A 22,553-nucleotide genomic window follows, 5' to 3' on the forward strand; every position below is an offset into this window, starting at 1 on the left:
TGCCAAAGGGGGTTTAGGGGGTTGCAACCCCCCCTTTGGCACGCGTGTGACGTCACAATAGCGAGTTTTGCCAATACCAAACATTCAAATATCTCAGCCAGGAATTAACAAGGAAAAAACATAGAGACTTAGCTTTATTACCGAAAAATGCCCAAGAAAACATGATCTTATCCTTTTGCTATGCCACTGGACAGCACCATTTTACAGGAATATTTATACCAACATTTTTGTTGAAAATGCTCTCAGAACGCACCAAATTCAAAGTAATTTTTCTGGGGGAGTTCCCCCAGACCCCCCGCCGCTGGGTGTCGCCTTTCGCGAAGACAACGTCGGGCTTCGCCCGCCGGCCGTCAACCCCCCCCCTTTCAAAATTCCTGGCTACGCCACTGACTGAGTGCCTCCTGATTGCATCGTATCTTCACAATGTGGTGATTTTGACGTCGGCCCGCTCCTGTCATAGATATTTTCTAGTTAGCAATCCCGTAGTTGTAGATATCCCTGAACAGGTCGTACTAACATTGTTCTGACTTGTTGGGCAGACCAGGGCAGTTTAAAGATGAGGAAGGGGTCGCTGAAAGAAACGGGAAGCCCGAAATGCTAACTAGTCAAATTGAAGAAGTATGGCAATAAAATAAGTTGGAATTGGGAAAAGCGGTTGGTGTAGATAAAATTCCGTCAGAAACACTCAAAGTAGGCAAGGTAGCCTAACTACTGTGCAGGGACTAGGTGTCTCTGAATGAAAAACAGTCTTGAAATGGGTTGTTCAAGCGCCTTAGTGCACACCCCGAGTTTCGAGAGACAAACCAGCGCCGTTTGATTTTGAGTAGGGCGCTTAATCACTGAGCTATCGGCGGCCGGGTCTTTCATCAGTCTGGAGATGAGTCTCAAAGACTGTCATAATGGTAGTGCATCAAAACGGATAACTAAAACTTGATGGTCAAGAAATCAAAAAGTTGGAGAATTTTAAGTAGGCTACTTGGCTTCTTGCATCACTTCAGATGGATAGGCTACTGCACCGAACATCCAGACAATGAGACAAGGGCAAGCACAAAACGTAGGCTACGCTGGTATTTGAACCAGTGCTGATTGATCTTGCGATATCTTTGTGCACAAAATTGACCACTTGAGGAACTGAACTATCAAGGCGTATTACTATCAGCTATAAGTAAATTTACTTCAAAACTTTGGCAATGTTTGTTTGTGTTTTCGCCTGTGGTAAGTCAAAAACAAAATACACCGAATTAAAAATTGAATTGTTTTCATTTTCCTGATTGGAAACGTCTTTATTTCGCAAACGAACCACCGAAGCGTGAAAGGACTGCAATCTCATGATTTAATCTCTATGGCACGTACCGTACCTAATTCTTTAGTGCAGATTTGTTTGTAGTGGTTTGCAATTGCTTGACTTAGATAACCGCATGTTTTTTCGTTGCCCCCATGGTGTAGTTTCCATATAAAAAAAGCTATTTGTTTTATCTCCTGATGTGTACACTGAAAATGAATGTGGAGCTATACCCAAATAAACTTGATTGATGATTGCACAGTGTTCAGTTTGTGTTTATTTGAATATATTACAAATCTGAGGCAACGTTGGTGAAAACGTTCCAGGAGTCGTACATGCTGGCGATATATCACCCAGCATTCTGATCCATATAGGAGAGACATTAAAACGACTGCCTCATATACTGTAGGCCTACCATGATTTTTATTTCCTTTTGTATATAAGTCATGATTGTTCCAAACTCGTCTGTGAACCTGTCCGAAAGCAGAGTTTGCTTTGGCCAGTCTGCACTCTATTTCCATGTCAATCTTAGCATTTGAAGATATGGTGCATCCTAGATAGAAAACTGCTGCACTACATTGAACTCCGATTGATATGTCGACAAAGACATGAGGATGGAAGAATACTTCTTCAGGTGCAGGCTGATTAGCACTTCTGTGTTTTTCAGGCTTATTACTAACCCGCACATTTTCGCAACTTACCGTATGCAAAGCAAAAAGCTAAGTATTGCAGTGCTTCCTCTATGTGGGCGAGCAAGCTTGCATCATCAGCGAACAGCAGTTCATGGACTAGTTGTATTTTTGTAAGTGCTCTAAGACGGGTCGTTCCATTATATTTCAGGTCAAAATTAGAGGAAATGCCACCCACACTCTCCGATTTGGTTGATTTTGACATATGTGAGAGATGGCAACCCACTGAGCTCAACAAAAAAATAATTTCGAAATTGGTTGAGGGATTTTAAAGTTACACCATTTTCAATTTTAACCGCACGGTGGCAGTATTTCAGCTCCAAAAAGTAAAAATGCCCCAATATCTGTTATACTGAAGCTAGGAAGTTGATGAAAATATGTAGAATACCATTTTGGGGGATGAGGAATCCAAATTTGCAAACAGAATATAAAAAAAAAACATGTAGTTTTGGAGTAATTTGATTATAAATATTTTTTGAGGTATATATTTAGGGGAGAAATTTTCCCATGTAGCCGAAAAAAAAAAAACATTTTTTTTGGGGGGGATGTTAAGTTGGACTTATATTTTGATAAACACACTCCAATTTTGTTGTTTCATGTTGTTCCTTGCCTGAACTGGTGGTCAAAATTCTTTCTAAAATTTTGCAAATTTTAAATGCTTTTTTAACATTGTACAGTGGGGCATTCCATTTATAATCATCAAATTTTGTAACCACTAGTCACAGATTTTGCTTATTTTGACATATTTTGTACATACTAAAAAATGATGAAAGTAACAAAAAATTTTTTTGAAGTATCTTCATTGAGGGCCGAGATAAAGCACTTTGAATTTTCGGCCACTAGTAGGATTTTGGAAGCTGAGCACAGTCATTCTTTCATTTTTGACAATAACTCTTTACCTTGAACGATTTTCGCACTGAAAACATGCATTTTACCAATTTAAAATCCAAGGAATTTATTTAAATTGCAATTAATAATATGCTAAGATGAACATTTCAAATGGTAATTTAGGTTTAAAGTTTTTCTTAATTTATTTTTGATACGCTAAGTTTGGGGGAATATTTCGGAGCGTTGAGAAAAAGATCCCAAAAATTTTTTTTTTCAAACAAAGCAATTGAAGAATAATATTTTCACGAAATTTGATTGATGTAAAATTTGCATAAATCAAAATATTCAACTTAGAAAATATCAACCCATACATATCAAAAAAATGAAAATAATTGAAACATAACTGATGCTTTGTTACAATATTTGCAGGGTTCAGCCATATTATGGTCTATTTCTTTAAGAATTGTTTTATGTGTCAAACTACCAATGTTTTATTATTCAGCTGATATCACACAGCTAGTCTGATCAAGATTTTACTACCGTTTCTTATCAAACCAGCACCTGCACCCTTATCATTTCTGAACTAACTTTACATTAAAGTAGAAAACTGTTTTTATTATTCAGCAGGAAAGGAGTTGTTAAACAGTTTGGTTTGGAAAAGAGGATATATGCTGGATGCCACCCACTTCTGCACTTTTGAAACTAACTCCACCTTCTACATCCAATGGTAGAAGTTACACTTTTAGCTCGCAAGAACTTGAAAAACTTTTTAACTAGACTGATGTGCAATTTGGTGTATTTTTTATTACTTTACTTGATGCTCAGTTGCTCACTCAATAATTTCTAAGCTGTACCTATGGGATTTAATTATATTATACTTTTAACTTTTTTGATCATATGGATTGAAACAAATCACTGTCAGATGACAGACATTGCAATTTGCTGTTTCAAAAATGCCAAAACTTCATGTCAAAGAAATTTGAATTTTGCCAAACTGAGTATCAGTTTTAAACTGCAGTCCCTCTCAAAAAACACATGGAACAACTAAAATAACTCATCATAAAGACATAACATGAGCAGGTAAATAATTTCAGAAAAAAAAATTGAGTTTGGTCATGGCTACATGGCCAAAGCACCCCCCCAAAGTTATCCCTCCCAAAATTTTTGAAACGTTGTTTTCATCTATAAATGATATCTTTTCACCAATTTTGACTGGAAATTCAGATTCCTTGCCCCCAAAAATGGTATTCTACATATTTTGGTTGTTTTTTTAGCTATAAATTACAAGATATTAGCAAAATTTGAATTTTGGGGGGCACGATGCCCCTGTCAGGTGGTGAATTTCAAACCCCCACAACTTCTAAACCACTTGGTCAATTTCAAAATTTTTTTTTTAGTGTGCTCAGTTAATGATTGTGAACTTACTGCCAAAGTATGAAACATTTTCAAGAGTATTGGTTTTTTCATGACCTGAAATATAGTGGAATGACCCAGACGCCAAAGGTCGAACAGAGCCATCAGTACGGTAGTGTATGTAAATACCATCCTCATCAGAAAGATCTTTAAAAGCTTCTTGAAGCATTGCAGTTAAGAAGCTGCTAAGTAATGTTGGTGCTAAAACACAACTTTGTTTGCTAAAACACAACACCATTTGGTATGTTAAAATGTGCAGATTGGTCATTGCCGTGTTGAACTTGGCCATGTTGGTTTGTGTACAGCTGGATGAACATGCCGAGAAATTTGAAGAACAGCCTAATCGTTCCAAGATATTCCGGAGTGTATCTCTGGGCCTACTCACTGTGTCAAAAGCCTTGGTGAGGTCGACAAAAGTGATGAAGAGGCCTTTGTTCTGAATACTGAAAAGTTTGGTGTTCATCAGAACAATTATCGTTTGTAGCACTAATACAACATACATCTGATGAGATTGAAAGTAAAAGCATGAAAGTGAAAGAAAAATGCTTCACTGACGTTTCGCGCACCATGACAATGCGCATCATCAGAGCGTTGTCATAGTGCATGAAACGTCAGTGAAGCAATAAACCATCCTGTTTCTTGTTGCTTTTACTTTCTATCTCATCAGATGAACGTTGTAACTAGTGCTAGAAACGAGGCCTTTGTTTCCTACATAGTTCTTGTGATGGAAAACAAATACTATGTTGTTGGTGCTTTTATTTGCTCTAAACCGCGCTGTGATTGTGGGAGGTACTGTACCGTACTCTTTAACTATGTGATGTAGTCTGTTTAAAAGCATTTGGGCAAAGATTTATAATTTATAATATACCTTTGTAATAATAGCGTAGCTGGGGTGTGTGTTTAGATTTAATCTGGTGTGGTCCCCTTTACCAAGAGTGGCCAGATCTTCCTCAATGTTTTCTTTTTTCCGATGACCTGTTTAGAGTGCCCCACTGCCCCTTCCACCAAGCTGAATTTTTTGCTTTTCTTTTCAACATGTGTTTTTTATTCTTTCTTCCAGGGTCTTTCATCTTCCTTGCCTCCTTTGACTGTCCACTCACAACTCCAGCGCTCTTTGCAAAACATCATCTTTATACCTCTTCAAAACATGCTCATACCGCCTTACTGCATTCACTTTTGCAAACTTATTATCAGTGTCATTTTACTCAAGCTGTAAAGTTGAGTTGTAAATTATTAATTTCAAATTGATGGTTTCAGATCATAGGTTTGCAGTTGTTATTGATATTTAGTAGTTGTTTAAAAATAATTTCGGTCATGACTGATTTCAATCTAACAAGCATGGAGAACATCCCTGGCCAAGTTGGCTATTTGGTGCTCAACGAAGAGGGAGCGGTGCTGACATCGCAGGGAGATCTAATCAACGATGAAAAGACCGGCAAGGTGTTTATGCGGATGGTGCAAGTGGCGTGGAAAGTAAAGCTTGGTAATGGGCAGAACAACCCAAAACGACTCAGTCTCATATTCAACGATCACATCCTTTTGGCCACTGTTGCAAATCATAAAATATACATTGTTAAAAAAAAGCATATGCCTGAGCAGCAGGTGTTGGCTTAAAAAATAAACTCTACATTCAAACTCAACAGTGAAGTGGATCTGCATTCCATTGCTTTGCATGAAGCAATGTCAAGATGCCATTAAACGTAATGTTGATTGTTGACATTGCTCATCTTATATTGCTGATGGAATCTGCCATGGTATTCTGGATAACAACACAAATCAAATGTTTCCACAGTTATTTAGAGTACTTATCACATGAAATAATATATACTGTAAATTAGAGACAGTGACACTATTTTGACCTCCATGTTGATGTCAAAGTTGCGATGTTTCTTTTTATTGAATGTGCATTACTTTTATTCTTGAGTAGTTGTTTTCTCAGAGCTTGTTCAACTGATTTAGTTGTTGGCTTTTATTTCATTTTCAACTGCAACACAAAGATATTTACCAAGACGTCCGTGTTTTGTTATGTATTTAGTCTTTTTTCTCTAATAGTGATTTCCTATGAAGTATTTTGTTATGAAAATTTCTCTGTGCAAAATTCCATCTTCTATTTCCACATGAAGTCATAGGCCAGGTCACATGACTGATGCAAAAATGTTTCAACAACGGCTGCATTCGTATTCTAGTTATATATTTCTTCACTGACAGATATTTTGTTGAAAGTATTGCCAAAAATTAAATTAACTACAAACTGCAACTCTGTATGACCTCGATTATTTCACCAGTGCAGTGATATCTAGTTTTTTCTGGTTTGGTAAAAGGGTCATTATTTGTCAGCTGTCCCAGCCAGTTAACCCACCATCTCAGATTGTTTTGACATTTCATCAGCAGATTGAGGTCAAAACACTGAACTCAACAAAAAAAAAATTTTTGAAATCCATTATTGTTTGGTGAAGTTATGTGAGTTTGAAATATTGCATTTATTGTGATCACTCAACCAGAACGCTTGCTCCCATTTACTAGTACAAACACTAAAAATTCAATTTCTTATAATCTGATCATGTTATTACCTTTAAATTCAGCAAAAGCTGTGTCTAAGTCCTACTTGATAAGCTTATAAACGTTTTAGCACTTTTTGCATGTGGCCTGCATAGTTAGGGGGTAAAGATGGAGGTGTAGGCATAATGTGCGCTCATGCGTAACAACAATTTTAAACTGCTGTATCTACATGAGCACACCAGCTAGAACTGTAAAGGTGGGCTCAAATGAAAGCTATTGAATAGCAGTTTATTGCTTCCAAAAATCTTGATTGCTTATTTTGCCATATTCGTTTTGGAGACAAATGAATTATGATATTATATTTTCAGATAACTTACGTCAACAATAGGGTGCACACAACCCCTCTGTTGTTCACTTTTTGTACTTTTGACTTGTAAATTTGTGAGAATGTCCCACAAGCCAAGAAACATTGCTGGCCCAAAAATCAGTAAAATTGGGGCACGTTTAAGTGGGCCACCATCCCATTCAAATTTTCAGGGTTGCCATTTAGTTAATATTGAATTATTTTCACATTTCTTAGCAGAATTTGTATGTTTCAACAACATAATATGCATAAAACTCATAAAAAGTATGCCTGTGCGACTATTTATTCTTCAGGGAATTAAAAGAATATCCTTGTCCATACGAGATCTCTGTGAATTCACGTTTTTTACACGTTGCAATAGCTAAAATACAACTCCAGTGAGCAGAAGTGGTCTAAAATACTAATTTCGCACTGGAAATAGATCAAATACATATTATATAGAAAGCTAACAAGAATGAGTTTGCTACAAGAAAGCCTGGCATTGAATCTGTATAACAGTAACTGCAAACTTTTGTCACAGAAAGCAATGTGATCGACTAGCCTAATCTGTGCAAGAGGATATTAGTTTTTTCTCTTTCTCAAATTAGGTGCCACCATCTCAGCAGAGAGATACCAAAAGTGATGTTTGAAGCTACATTCAGCAGCATCTGATATTAACTTATGCACTGCTCCATATCTGAGAAAGTTCTTGTACGTAGTCAAACAGTTCCAAGGAGCATCTACAGCAACTCATTTTACCTCATTACAAGGCTAAGATTTTGCATTGCTAAAGTGTTAGAATTCGAAAAGTACAGCCTTGGCTCTATAGAGTCTATAGTAAATTATGGAAAATGACATTCAAATTTCATGCATCTTACATTCAGAAGACACCAAATAAGCATTGAGGATATTTTGCGACTGAGATCTTCTCAGCCATTGCTTTCCAATGATGTATTACACATGCCAATACCACCTGTGCTCTTCGAGTAAATAGTGTTCAAAAATTGGGTCACGCATGAGTGATTTTGAGGACCACTTTCTTTCTTTACCCCCAAATTGGGGTAAGCACATGAATTTTTTGCTATTTATCTTCATAAGTAAAGAAACGATAAAAGAGGTAACCTTTTTTCAAGATTTCATTACAATAAAATAATTACTAAGAAAGTAATTTAGTTTTGAAGTTAGTTAATGACTTTCATATTAATTGTTCCGCTTCATTGACCACAAAAGTAGCCATTTTATATTGGCTTTAACTTCGTCAAACCTCAACCATTTTCCAAAAAAATTAGTTCTTTGGAATCAGCACGAAAAGTTCTTCCTGTATATTAAATTTGTGCAAAATCTGAGATGTTGGGTTAAAATTTCCATTTTTTTGGGACAGTTGACATGGAATGACCCAAAATGTAGTTACGCAGTATCGCCAAAGGAAGCACAAACAGTTATATACTTGCAATAATTTCTTAAATGGGCATAATTTCAACTTTGATTGACAAATCTATTCATGTTAATGTTCTGTGCTTGATTGATCATGTCGTTCTTGTTCATGCTTTTCAGGTTTGTTTTTCGTGTGGTGACTATAGACAAAGTTTTGTATGCAATAAAATTGTAACAATAATGTTTTACTGCAGTTAAACATGTCGGTCTTATGTTGTAGAAGACAAATCCACGCAATTGTGTCAAATGTTGTTGTTTGAATCTCCTGAAAGTTCTAATGATGGAAGACATTGAAATCAATATTGAAGCCAATCTGGGTACGACCAGTACTATGGTTGCAAGTTATTGTAGCATCTGATAAATAGTAATTCTGCGTTTCACTATTTCTCATTATTTGTTCTATCATCATTGTGTTATATATATATATATATATTGCTAGGTATATAATTACTACTAAATATATTTTATTACAATATAACTAGTCTACCATGTGGTATGTACTCGGGCTAACCTGTTGTGTGTGATTGTTACCTGCCATACCTGTCACAAATAACGTGCATCCAATAAAATGCTCTTTTCTTGAAATATCGCATATTCCTACATGCCATTGACCCCTGTGTTTAAACTATAGTTATAGTTGTTGTGTGTACGAAGTACGCACCACCAGCACAACAATGAACGGGGAAAGATGCTCAACTTGTGTTCAAAACGTGGTGCTTGAATAGTTGTTGTGGGTGAGGTGCAGTGTTGTAGGGAAGACGCTAAGATAGTCCAAAAGTTGAATATTCTCATTCCCAAGTGGTGGGAAGATTTGTTGAACATGCGATTGCTGATAGAACCAATACAACTGTCAAGATTGTAGTTTTATTTTTACGCTGCTTCTGTTTGCTCTGCCAGATACAAAATTATCAAAACACTCAACTCGGGCAAAGAAAAGTAAAAAGTTTTTTGACGATGCTTCTCCCTCCAAGCCTGCGGTGAAAATGAGGATAAAATATATGAGCAAAGAAAAATCCCAAAAGAGGTGAGTCCTTAGCGCCGTTCCATCTGGGAGCGGTGCTTCTCAATTTTTTTTTAAACTTTAGAGACTGTTTCAATTCCACCTGATCCCTCTTGAAATTGTTTTCCCTTGTATACGAAGTCCGTGATGATGTTTTTCTTCACAGTAAATTATAGTAATGCAATAAGATGGTTCTACCAGCCGAAAGTACCACACGACATTTGCACAGCCTATCGGGCATCAGCCTCATGGCAAAGTACTTTCAAAGTTAATGAGAAAATTACACTAAGTTGTATTTTGTTCCTTCGGTTTGCACTTCAGTGAGATTGTTTTATCTGGTTGACTTTTTGCACAACATTGCCAACGCATTTGAGGCCTGGAATTAACACCGTGACTGTCAAAAATAAAAACAATAAAAAAACTGGAAGCGATTAGTGAGTGATAGGGCCTATGGAAAATTTTGTTAAACACACGTAGCATACCGTACTTAAAATGGAGTGACAATCTGTAGAAGTAGATGTCATTTTTGCTTTTCAACAAAAAAAAGCAGCTGGTCGTAGCAAAAGTGTGGATTGAACTGTGGTAGGTCCCAATCACGTTGCACCTGGCATCCCCGTAGCTGGCTCTGAACGAGTGCGCCGTTGGTTGGTTCTCTTTCGTGGCCAGAATTGTTAAACTGACGATTTCATTCTTTCCCAGCGCGACGTGTGACGTAGACATCGGTTCAAAGGTCATCCCGAGCAACGAACACCAAGAAGTAGGTATAATAATTCTTGTTGTTATTTTTAGTCAACTTGGACGTTATTAATTTTGTTTTTTGTTGATGCAATACGTTAGAGTGTCGCCTTCAGCAGCGGTGGAGCGCGGTTCTGTTGTGATGCGTTTGTCTCTGAGACGAAGACGCGTGTCCGGTTTCCTGTTGAGCTTCTGTTGCTATGCTCCTTCCTGGTCAGGTCAACGTCTGAACCTTTGATAGCGAACTCCCACGGTGGCCATCCCACCATCTGGGAGGCCACTGCTGGTCATGTTCACCTCTCTGCTTCAACATCAGTCCGCGTGGTGCGCTCTACGAGCTCCAAGGAGCGGAAGACTTTTTGAATCTCAACTCGAGGCCAACCGCTTTATTTATATATAAGTATATGTGAAAGTCACCTTATTCTAGTGTGCGACCAAATGTTTGGATTCTTGTTCTACAAGAATTCGTCGATCATTTGGTTGTTGAGTTTCATGATGATGTCACACAGCCTACTGATGACGAAGCTGCCTGGCTGGAGGCTCTGGAGAAGGGCGAGCTGGACGATAATGGAGATATCCCGAAAACGCGCGATACCTCTCTGATGACTGTCCGTCAGAGGGCGCTGATGGACCGTACTCCCGCCAACTTGGTGGAGGAGATCAGTTTCCCTCCTGTCGTGGTGGAAGAAACTGAAGATGAGAAGAGGAAGCGCATTGAAAAGAACAAGAGGAGGAAACTTCAGGTAACTTCTTCAGGTTTCTCATCAATTTTTGTTCCGTCAGGTTTTTCACTTCAATGTTCTCGTTTGTGGTTCCTCGCCAAATTTTGCCAGAAGTTGCAGAGATATTATCATTTGCTGCATTCAATTTCTACCACTTTTATTCAAAAATGTTATTTGTCCAACCCCGGTGGTTGAAGGTTTAGATTAAGTGGACGAGGAAGCAAGGAAGCCAATTTTTGTGTCCACCTCCAGACATGTGGTATGTGTCTTGCCAAAGACACAGCCACATGCTCTTGAGCGATGTCGAACCGTCCCCTATCGAACGTCTAACCATGGTTCTCACCACTCGGCCAAACTTCCAAACGCAAACAATGATTCACTTTCACTTCCAGGCGGTGAAGAAGGCGAAAGAGACGCAGAAGCAAACCATCCGTCGATTGATCGAGATTCCTTCCAAGGACAAGATGAAGTCGTCGAGTCTGCTCAACGCCGGAAAACCGCCGATGATTATGTCGGTCAGCAACGCGAGAACATCGACCATTTCTTATCCGGATGGGTTTGATTATCCCTTACCCAAGCAAACCTCACCCCCATCGGTACCCCCAATACGTCACTGCGCGGTCTGCGGAAACCCAAGAAAATATGATTGTTCAAGAACCGGCGCCCCCCTCTGCAGCTTGGCTTGCTACAAAGTTTGTCTAAAGTCTGCTGACGCGGTGGCTGTGACGTGACAAAACCCTTAATTCGGTCATAGCAACCCCCTCACGATGCCTACGCTTGTTGCAAGATCTTACTGAGCAATTGAACACGATCCTGGTTGATGGAGTTTCCAAACCAACCTCACTCCAGACGAGCAACCAGGGCTCTGAAAGAGGTCTGGCTCCCGCGGGAAAGTAAAGATGTGTGTCCAAAATAAACATTTTTTAGAAGTAAATACAATAAAGTTTTTTGACGCAAGTTTTACTGCCCTTCAAAACAACAAACACGGACAGTGTAGTAAGTAATTCATGGGAAGTAGCACATCAGCTACCTTGCCAACTTAGTTTCAATGAATTGCTTTCATGTGCGATGTATCATAAAAACTTCTGGCATATTGTGTGGCTTCATAATTTCTTCACACTCACCACAAGAAATGCAAAGCTGCTCATTTCACTACCAGCTAGCGAAATTCATCCGTATTATTGATTCAACGTATACATACGTTTAATGTACAACATGATTTTGTTGATCTGTGACGAAACAATCCGCTCAGTAAAAAGGCTTGAAAATGTGACCTAGTCGTTCATCTCTCATAGCTTCTTTTCCACATAGATTTAATTAAATTTTCAAAACGGAAGCCTAAGTTGTTACATTTTTTGTGGCCCCCGACTTCACAGCAGCACATAAACAGCTTGTGACCAAAAGAAGTTATGAATTTGAAAGAAATTTGACACAGTCGCAACACCTATTCAATTTGTACAACGAACGTATCATGCGTTCCATTGAATATCTCGAAGGAATTAAAATAGGAGGTGTGAATTCTTGCTGTGAACTTCAATATTTAAAGAGAAAAAGTGGTGGCGAGGATGAATTCGTCAAAGTTGCTGCCACCCTAACTCTGGACCACTAGGCTGCACTGACGACGACTAAACGTTCTCTTAATTTAGTTTCGTTTAGATGTTTGAAAAGCGCTTACAATATTACGTACATGTAGGCTGTAGCACTCCGTCTCCTGCGGCGGCCAATGGGCTGCATATCCGGACACAATTAAATGACTACCAGTATTATCTACCTGACTTAAAAAGAAAAAAATCTTCAACAAATTGCAGGGGGCTCTATCCACTTTTAGAATTCGGGGGGTGAATTTTGGACAGTGGGCTAAAATCGTCATAGTCATTTCAACTTCTGGGGGGCTACGCCCCCCAGACCCCCCCCCATTGCAGCATAGGCTTCATTCTGATCAAAGCGCAGGGTTTCAAAGTCGTTTCACAAAGTATGTTTCGGAAAGGGCATTTTTGGGTAAGCAAACTGGTAGCCACTTCAACAAGAAAATTTCTGCCACTGCAAATGAAAACTCGAACCAATCATATGCTACGTTTTCCGTGACGTGAAAAAGGCGAAAAGAAGATGATAGCCTACAAAGCAAATCAAGTGCTGGATTTTCTGTCAGCTGGTTGGCTTAGGGTGAGGGCTAGAAAGTAGTTATTTTATTGACGTAGGTTCAATTCTCATCACTGCTAACTTACTGCTCTTTTTTCTTCTGTAATTACCAAATGAAGTTCAAAACAAGGATTAACTCTCTGACTGAGTGCTAGAAAGGTTACAATTAGACGGTAGCCTCTTATAACATGTTCTGATTGGTTGGCGGTATCATTCTAGTCTTTTGCAGTGGCAGAATTTTTTCTTTCTAAAGTGGCTACCAAGCAAACTAAGTTAAAACTCCACGGCTGGTAGTTCAGGGTTGCCAAATCAAAAATTCATATTGAAATGAAATATGTAATCATTAATCATTGAAAAAAATATCAAACAGTGATAACAGCGAAAATATTTTTTTCCAAATTTGATCAATAAAATATCACAAAACCTTTTCAAAGCCAAATAAGTGGGGGGGGGGGGTGATTTTGCATTGCTCACCCCCCCCCCCACTCCAATTAGTGGGGGGTGATCACCCCTCTCACCCCCCCCTTGGATAGCCCTGGCGTATATTCAGGGTGTTCAAGGTGTGCACTGAACACCCCAAGAAATCCAGAAAAAAAGAAAACTTCCATCGGTTGTCGATGTTCTTTACTTTCATGATATTCTAACATCTTGCTGCATGCTGATTGCTTTCTTTTCAATTGCAAAACTCGTCCCCTTCTAATTTTAATACTCCAACGTTTGAGGTCATTGCCTTTAATTTTTTTCGGTCATTACCTTTAAGCTGGGTGTGCACTGACAGCTTGGCGAGTGCTATTTAAAATAAACAATTAAGAAAAATGACGTCACAAGGCAGCGAAAACAGCAATGGTTTTAAGTCAGCCAGGCTGTGCACTCGCTGATCTGCACACCTTGGCGCGTCATTGGGGGAATCCCAGGCAATAGCAAGTTTTAGCTTGTTGGATTAGAGTTTGAGGTGATCAGAGTTGGAAACAAGATAAGATAAAATGTTTTTTATGCACCAAGTGCCAGTAAATTAGGACTAGCTTGTCTGAATCTGCAACAAAGCTTATGGCAACAGCCAATATCATTGATGCACCATTCTAAAACAACACATCTAATCGTTTTGTAATTAGAGTGTTTGTATGTTACTGGTATTGTACCTTATTGCTGAAACACCTTAATTATGTAGCAGGGGTGCCAGCTGACTCAAAGTCGCTTTCTATGTCTCCTGGTTTGTCTCACATTAATTATTGCCTATGTTTGTTTCGTCTTGGGTGTACCACCGGTACGGTATATAATATATATATTAAAATGTGAAGCCAATGAACAAAATGATACCGGTACTGATAATAAAAAAATTGGCTAGTGGCTAAAGCTGCGTTTAGACTACATCCGTTTTTACTACATGTTTGTTTTTAATTCGCTTGTACATTTCTCAAGGTGTTGCGACCGTGCCTAATCCTTGCATGAAGTAAATCATTTCCATCTCGAGCACGCTTTAACTTTCGCGTTTTTTCAGACTCCTGCTGTGTTATGGCAAGTAGCCTAATATTGTTCGCTTTGATGGTCGGAAATAAAGACTGAACTGAAGTATGTGACTTTAGAAATGCAACTTAATGTTTGATATTGTTAAGTCTTTCATTCAATAGGCGCTGTCAAATAAATATCTATTTTGTATTCTTCTCCATTCCAACAACATTATTTTTGTCAGTTCTGTTCATGTTCAGAATTTGTGCTGAAAATGCTCTCAGAACGCACCAAATTCAATGTTAATTTTAAAAATTTTCTGGGGGAGGCCCCCCAGCCCCCCCCCCCCCCCGCTGTTGCTTTGCCGTCACTGAATACCCTGTCAAAGTGGTCACGGTACGCCACTGTTGGATAGAGCCCATGACAAATTGTTTATATTTCTATGCTGTTTTGATAATATCTACTGTATCGTTTTATGTTAGTTTTGTATGGCCTGGTGCGTTGCATTCTGAAATGGCTTTGCACGTCGTAGGATTTCTTTCGGGGGATTTTTTTGCCTACCTTGCTTTTCGTTGTGAGCTAACGCACCAAGAGTGTTTCCCTCAAGACCATCAACACTTTTGATAACCCACCAAGGTCGATCAACATAGCAACTGTCTTTTGTCTTGTTTCTTTTTTTACTTTTCTATAAATTGTAAAATAAAATTACCAGAATTTTTTTCTCTTTTTCATAACTTAGGCCTATAAATTTAAAAAAATTCTATTAAGGTGTTGCGACCGTGCCATTACAATAATTAACGTTATAACTTCAAACAATTGTATTTAACAAATGGTAGACAATTTTTGAATGCCGTAATAAACATATAGCCTAATATTATCAGATATTTGTTTTGTTTGTTTGTTTATCTTTATCCTGCATTGCGGGAAAGCGGACTTGAGCGCTATGCATCGGTGTACGCCTTCCGACATACACCTGACCCACGCTGCAGCCGACGGCAATGTCAGTTTCCGGTTGTCTACTCTACTTATGACTTAAATTTGGTACTACCCATTACTCGAAATCGATCACTAGGTAGAGGCAATTATCGTTAAGTTTCTTGCCCAGAGAAACAACAGCAAGTGCGGGTGGCTGGAGTCGAACATGCAGGCTCTCGACTGCGAGCCCAACGCGCTAACCACTCGGCCACGGCTGCCGACTATTATGGGAACGTTCAAATATTACGTAACGCCTTCGAGGGGGAGGGGGGGGTTTATGCAAAGCGTTACGTTAGCGTCACATCGGGGGGGAGGGGGTTCAAGCAAAACGTTACGTAACGCTTTCGAGTACGGAATGGTAGTTTTTTGTGCTGAATTCGTAGTGAAAAAGCGTTACATGGGGGAGGGGGGGATTGAAAAAAGCGTTACGTTGGCGTTACATGGGGGAGGGGGGGTCAAAAATTCGGAAAAAAAGCGTTACGTAATATTTGAACGTTCCCTATAGTCAAATAAATGAATATTTAGGAAAAACAAGTTTTTCTCAATGTGTCCACCATTTGCGTCGATAAGTCGGAGACGCTGCCGACTATTATTGTCAAATAAATGAATATTTAGGAAAAACAAGTTTTTCTCAATGTGTCCACCATTTGCGTCGATAAGTCGGAGACGCTTCGAAAAGGACCTGCAAGTCACGAATAACTTTTAGAGGTATTTGGGTCCATTCTTTTTTCAGTTTAGCCTTCAGCGCTTCCAAACTTTGGTGGTGTTTAGTCGAAACCTTGCTCTCCAGGTAAGACCAGATGCCAAAGTCTAGGGGGTTCAGGTCTGGGGATGAAGGAGGCCATTCTTCCTTGGAAATGAAAAACGTCATATTAGCTGAAACTTCTGAAAGCCAGTTTTGCGTTCTTTTAGCTCCATTTGAAGGGGCAGAATCTTGTTGGAATGACCAATTACGTTTTTTGAAGTGTTTCTTTGGCCAAGGCAACTATAAACCCTCAAGAATATCATGGTTGGTTTTGAATCTTTATCCTCGGACTGGCAAAGCCTTGATTGGTTATTTCTGGTAGTTTCACATACTTACAGAGGCTCTTGACGCAGGGCCAGTTACCGAGATTGGCAGAGTGAAGTTTCCGATTGTTGAAGTGTTGTTGCCAGAGAATTATTACCATTCATGAGGTGTCGTTTAGGTTCATGGAACCCAGGTTAAGAACCCCTGGTCTAAAGAAAAAAATAGGGAAAAGAGAAGTTTTTCGAAGATTTGGCTCATTGGAGGTAGCGATACCAATGAACCTTCTCAGCATTGGGATAATTTGTGATTATCACAAATGATTTTTGACACAATGTTTATTGTAACATTTGAATACATTTTAATGACGCTGACGGTTAATTAAGACTTACTCGTCTGTTTTGGAATTGTTATGGTGCTACTTTATTCGCATTGTTTATATTTGTACTGCGTACTATTCTCGCAACAGACGAAATAAAACGTTTCTCTCTCTTCTTACCGTTGTGTAGCCTACTATTTATTATTCTTAGTATTTTGTTGGGGTATAACTGAAATAAAATTGGCTTTAGTGGCCGTACTTAATTTACTTTCATCAACCTAAGCTCTAAATCTGCATTGCATGCACGTTTTCTTTTTGTTGGTTTTCTTCCTGTGCACTGTTTGTAACTTAATTGTTGCTGTTGTTTCCCGACAAAGAAAAATAAATTGGATTGAATAACAAGAAACTCATTTGATGATGTCTGGCAGCGCTTGTGACATGTGCAAGTTGCAATGAGAAATGAAAACTGGAAAGTCTAACTCCAAACTGGAAAATTGTCGTGTGGTTCACTTTACAAGTTATTGTTGGTTTGGCGTGATTTTGTCATGAGAATAAGATAACTTTTCGTATTTTCAAGACCGGCCACTAGGTCAAGGCTGCAAGTTATATATCTGAATTCCAGATGTTAGTTAGACTTGTCATGATTTAGGTTTTGGCCACTTACAAACATTATGACTCTAGTGAAGGCAAAGTTAAAATAGAATTGAAGCAAATTCATATGCAAACATTGTATTTTTAAAATTAAGGCCCTGTGTTTTGCTTACCTGCAAGATGATTAAAGATAGTTCAAAAACGACTGTCAATCTCGGTGACCGGGCCTGCGACCTACGTCAGTAATTCAAAGCCTCTACAAGTATGCGAAACTGCCAGGGTTAAGCTCTGCAAGAAGCTTTCCCAGTCCGAGGATAAAGATTCAATCAATCAACATTCAACATGCACACAAGAGGGACAGCACTACCAATCATTGGTTGTTTCTTACTATGTTGTCCTTGAGCTATCGGGGTTTCTCACTGTAGGCTATCGATTTAGTTAAATCAGACTACTTGATTGGGTTATATAGCCATTTAACTTGTAGCTTTATATGTGTACGTTAGGTAACAGGAATATCAATAGAAAAATAATAATAACGATGCATTCAAAGCGAGCTGCGGGGTCAGATGGCAGTGACCATATGCACAGGGAAAGGATCGCTCCCCAATACAGAATCAGTGCTGAATATAAACAAAAACTACGATTATTTTTAGTACTGCCAATGATTTCTTGTGCTATCATAATCAGCCATATCCTGCATGTCAAAGCTGGTATTCGTTTCACCACTCAAGTTTTACCAAGTTTGGAGGTCTGGGAGTACTTGTACCTTGGCACTGTTGTTTTGTCAATTGTTGCTTGGTGGAGTCTTAAAAGGAACCGGGGAAATCTGTTGAAAGGTTTCATAGCTGCAAGCATTATATTCAGTGTACTACCTTTACTATTTGCTGCAGTTACTCATTATTCTGAAATGTCTCAATTACTGTTTCAAAAGAGAACTCGAATGTATTTATTTGGTCAACCGTATCCTGCTCTGTTGTATGCACTTCTGTCATTTACTTTGTTTGTCAACATCAATGCAATGCATTGTGCTTATAAACTCAGCCAGGCATGGCAAGCTAAAGGAGACAAATCTCGTTAAGCTGAACATTTTGAATCATTTTTACTTGTCATAAACTTTTAGGCAGAGGCTACAATTACGATATATGGTAATTTTAGCCTTTGAAGCTACGACTACCTTATGTCACTCACGCATGATGTCATGGATGTATCATAAATTGGGCGCTAATAATATGAAAAACACTGGCAAAACCAAAAGGGTCTTCATCGTGTGTCACATGGCCGTAGCCCAGAGCATCACGTAAGCTCTTGCTCTATCGTTGAACTCAGCCAAATCCTGTGTAGAGCACCTTGCTTTCAGGTCAGGGCATTCGAGTAGATGTTGCATCGTTTGCTCCTGTCCACATTTGCAACTTGTGCTCCCCATGAAATACCCCCAGTGTCTGATTAAAGTTTTACACCTGCCAATGCCAGTTTTTAAGCGGTTGAGCGACCAAAAAGTTATAAATGTGTATATATTGATAAAATGCTTTGTTATCAGCATTATTAATTTGTACAGCTACCGAACCTACTTGTTAAGAGTAAAAATATAGTGCCTATAATTGGAGCTTGACCGATATCACTTTTTCAGGCCGATACCGATATTTATAAAATTTTTAGGCCAATACCGATATATATCGGCCAATATATATCAGCTACGAAAAATTTGTTACCAACAAAGTTATTAAGCAACAAACCAGTCCAAGAAAGTTTAAGCATTAGTTGCTGTAATGAAAAAATCATTCTTAACACTAATCACAAAAAAACACCAAACAAAAAAGAAACAACCCAGGCCTCGAAATTCGTTTTTGCTGACGGCGGACAAATGTGTCCGGTCTGAATTTTTTGCCATTTAAGAGCTATGGCTACAGCTTGGAAGGCTTTTTAAAATTTCAGCGAAGGCTTTCATCAGACCAACGAGGTGCGCTTGGAGAGTCAAAGCGGCGTGTAGCTGCAATACGCCGCTTTGACTGATTAACTTCCACTGAACGAGGTCGTGTGGCTTCTTGCGTCACAATGTTCTGGGCACGGGTCAGAAAACTTCTATAATGACGCTACAATTTTCTTCTGTGCAAAGTTTCACTAGGCTTTTTTTTGAGATTTATTTTTGCAACTTCTACAATGACGCTACTATTTTCTTCTGTGCAAAGTTTCACTAGGCTTTTTTCTTTGGGTTTATTTTTGCATGTCATGTGAGCGAAAGTTAATTTTCCCTGGGCCTTTTCTTTCTTACTGTAATACCAAAACTTGACAGATTTTGCTGCATCTTGCTGTGATAATCTACTCGTATGATCTAATTTTGTAACGAATCTTGCCTTATCAATATCACTCCGAGATTAAAGCCAGATATTGTGACGTAAGACTTAAAATAAGTTGCGCGTGGTTAGTGTAGAAGTACACCGGTACTCCCATCGATTCTTGGCAAAAAATTCACCTTTGTTACACTGATTCAATGTCATCAATCGTTGAAGCAACGTAAAATTCGAAAGCTTTACTGCTGGAATGAAAGCTAAGGGATACAGTATTTACATTTTCTAGATGCGCGGGAAATTATATTCTCGCAACAATTGTTCGTGCTATGCAAGCACGTTTGAGCAACTTGTGTTTCTTCTAAAGGCATGTATGGCTGGTTTTGACTGTGCTTTTGCTGGCTGATGTTATTCGGCAAAAAATAGCCGATACAATATATCGGCTACACCTGATATCGGCCGATATATATCGGCTGACCGATATATCGGCTGACCGATATATCGGTCGAGCTCTACCTATAATCAGAGATTCATTTACAAACATTATTAAATTTTAACACAATTGAAAAACATTTTAAATCAATTAAACTTTATTACTCACAATTCTCAAACTCAGAATGATAATTTGAGTTGGTGCACATTGTAACAACATCAAGTACAATTGAAACTGCGTTGCAAGAGACAGATAAAAGCAGTGCACATCATTATCGGATAAGCTGTGTCGAACCGAGATCTTGTGGTGTAGAGACTAACAAGTTACAAGCTTTGTTAAAAAGTTTTGAAGAAGAAAAATGATGAATTTCATGCTCGAGTGACTCAAAGTCCAGCTTCAAACGCTTTAGTTATGTATATGGTAACTATAACTACTGCGAAACTTTTAATGGCATGTTGCTTTAGTACATAAAACAAAAACTGTTTTATGTATATAATATACATTTAAAAACTAAGATTAACATTTGAAACTGTCCATACGCTTTGAATTAAGGTCAATGTTTTTTTGTTTGAATATGTTTGTACAAAACCGCAAAATAGCATCACAGGCTAATCTTTAACATAATTATGTGATCTTATTGGTTGCTGTTGTGATCTGATTAGGGCATTTTTCATATTTGTGATATGGTGGTTGCTTTGAAATCTACAATACCCAAAATAACTTTGTTATTTTCAAGTTAATCTTATCTTTAGTTATACGGTACTGTAATCTAATTGTTCGATTCACTCAAAGTAGTACCGGTATATAAGCAGTGGCTATGGTTACTGAAAAAAATGTTGTTGTAACGCTTTGCCCCCCCCTCAGCTACCTGGTCTGCTACTATTCGGTGAGTCCAATTCGGTGAGTTCCTAACCTCTAACCCCTAACCCTAAAACGGCAATGATATAATTAGGCTACGGTACCCGATAAATTTAAAAAAAAAATTGAAAAAATCACCAAATAGGGATCGGACTCACCGAAACGTGCCATTTCGCAGCTACCAGGGTCGTGATAGGTCAATTTTCAATCATCAAATAAGATCTAGCTACTCAATATGCTTGCTCTAAACCTGGGTGCTTGGCTGCACAACTGTATGCTCGATTGACCTGGAGTTCATAGGTCATGGATACACTTTTGCAGTAACAAAAGTCACCGCCTTTACTCAGCCAATTCCTGCTCTGTGTGTCATGCTATTTATCCAGAAATGTACTATATCATACAACATCTGCTTTTCTTGCAACAATTTTGCTGTTTGACGTCTTTTTTGGTTGATTTTATCTTTCTGACCTTGCACTCAGAGTACCTGTAGAATTTGTGCAATTATTAACCAGAAATAAAGTTCCAGCAAAAGTGTCGTTTAATTATTAGCATTACCCGAGAAATGAGTTTATTCACACAGTTATAATTATTTGTTATTATGGCAATTGTGTATTCATGTTAGGATTGCAAATATCGAATCATCAAACCATTTGGAATGTGTTCAAACCTTGCCATTGGCACAGGTGTGGATATTCACACACTCTGGTTTAATACTTGTTCAGAACAGGAACGTTATTTTCAATTTCAGCCTTGATTTTTAGATACAAGAGCTTTCTTGTTATAATTTTTTTGAAAATTTTATCCAAACCATTCTAAAAACATATTTTTGTGTTGGGGGAATTAAATGGTAATTTAAAAAAGAAGACACACTGGAAGGGTTGGAATATCCCGGAATGGCCCGTTTCGGCGAGTCCAATTCGACTAGTTCGATTCGGCGAGTGCCCTATTTGGCGAGAGCCCTTTTCGGCGAGTTCCCTATTGGGCAATTTTTTGAATTTTTTTTTTAAATTATCGGGCACCGTAGCCTAATTATCATTGCCGTTTTAGGGGTTAGGGTTAGAGTTTAGGGGTTGGAGTTAGAGGTTAGGGGCTGGGGTTAGGGTCTTGTTTTAACGTTTAGCGTCGTTAAAACGACGTAAAAGCGGCAATAATAATTAAGCTATGGCACCCGATAATTTTAAAAAAAATTCAAAAAGTCGCCGAATAGGGCACTCGCCGAATCAGACTAGCCGAATTGGACTCGCCTGCTGTATTCAAAAATCAAGACTAAAGTTGAATTTGAAAATGTTTTCCAAATAAGTTCTCCTCTTATCACAAAATGTTGTACCAAGGTTACTTGTATAACCCTATTCAAGTAATAATAACTTTCAAATTTTGCTTGTGCAGAAATGAATGGTCCACATGTTCAAAACTTAGTGGTGGCAGCAAATGATGTTTTGTATCATATATATTTGAAAATACAATTATTGTCCCAGATTTTTAATTATTTTATGTTTTGAGGTGTAATATTTTTCTGTGTTGAGCAAATACTGAGTTTCAACTTTAATTCTCACATC

At 38.4% G+C, this 22,553-nt stretch overlaps 2 protein-coding genes across 2 annotated transcripts; both read left to right on the forward strand.

The window, feature by feature from the left end:
• The first annotated feature begins 5,829 nt into the window (after nt 1-5,829).
• On the forward strand, nt 5,830-12,397 carry LOC145775693 (INO80 complex subunit B-like). The gene is made up of 5 exons (XM_082587036.1): nt 5,830-8,805; nt 9,386-9,512; nt 10,188-10,245; nt 10,733-10,966; nt 11,338-12,397. The coding sequence occupies exons 1-5, from the start codon at nt 8,766-8,768 to the stop codon at nt 11,674-11,676; spliced, it is 798 nt and encodes a 265-aa protein (XP_082443162.1). The 5' UTR covers nt 5,830-8,765; the 3' UTR covers nt 11,677-12,397.
• Nucleotides 12,398-17,959: 5,562 nt separating this feature from the next.
• On the forward strand, nt 17,960-18,499 carry LOC145776377 (protein jagunal homolog 1-A-like). The gene has a single exon (XM_082587775.1). It carries the CDS (start codon nt 17,960-17,962, stop codon nt 18,497-18,499), a length of 540 nt encoding a protein of 179 aa, XP_082443901.1.
• Nucleotides 18,500-22,553: the final 4,054 nt, after the last annotated feature.

The sequence above is a fragment of the Aplidium turbinatum genome, chromosome 8 (assembly GCF_918807975.1).
Source record: "Aplidium turbinatum chromosome 8, kaAplTurb1.1, whole genome shotgun sequence".
Taxonomy (NCBI): domain Eukaryota; kingdom Metazoa; phylum Chordata; class Ascidiacea; order Aplousobranchia; family Polyclinidae; genus Aplidium; species Aplidium turbinatum.

What these genes read in the sequence shown, in the direction of transcription:
- LOC145775693 (XM_082587036.1), top strand. Translation starts at nt 8,766, where the DNA reads ATGATGGAAGACATTGAAATCAATATTGAAGCCAATCTGG. An exon ending in AAAGAAAAATCCCAAAAGAG is followed by an intron (nt 9,513 to 10,187) that starts GTGAGTCCTTAG and finishes ATTCTTTCCCAG; the next exon opens with CGCGACGTGTGACGTAGACA. An exon ending in ACAAGAGGAGGAAACTTCAG is followed by an intron (nt 10,967 to 11,337) that starts GTAACTTCTTCA and finishes TTTCACTTCCAG; the next exon opens with GCGGTGAAGAAGGCGAAAGA.
- LOC145776377 (XM_082587775.1), top strand. Translation starts at nt 17,960, where the DNA reads ATGCATTCAAAGCGAGCTGCGGGGTCAGATGGCAGTGACCATATGCAC.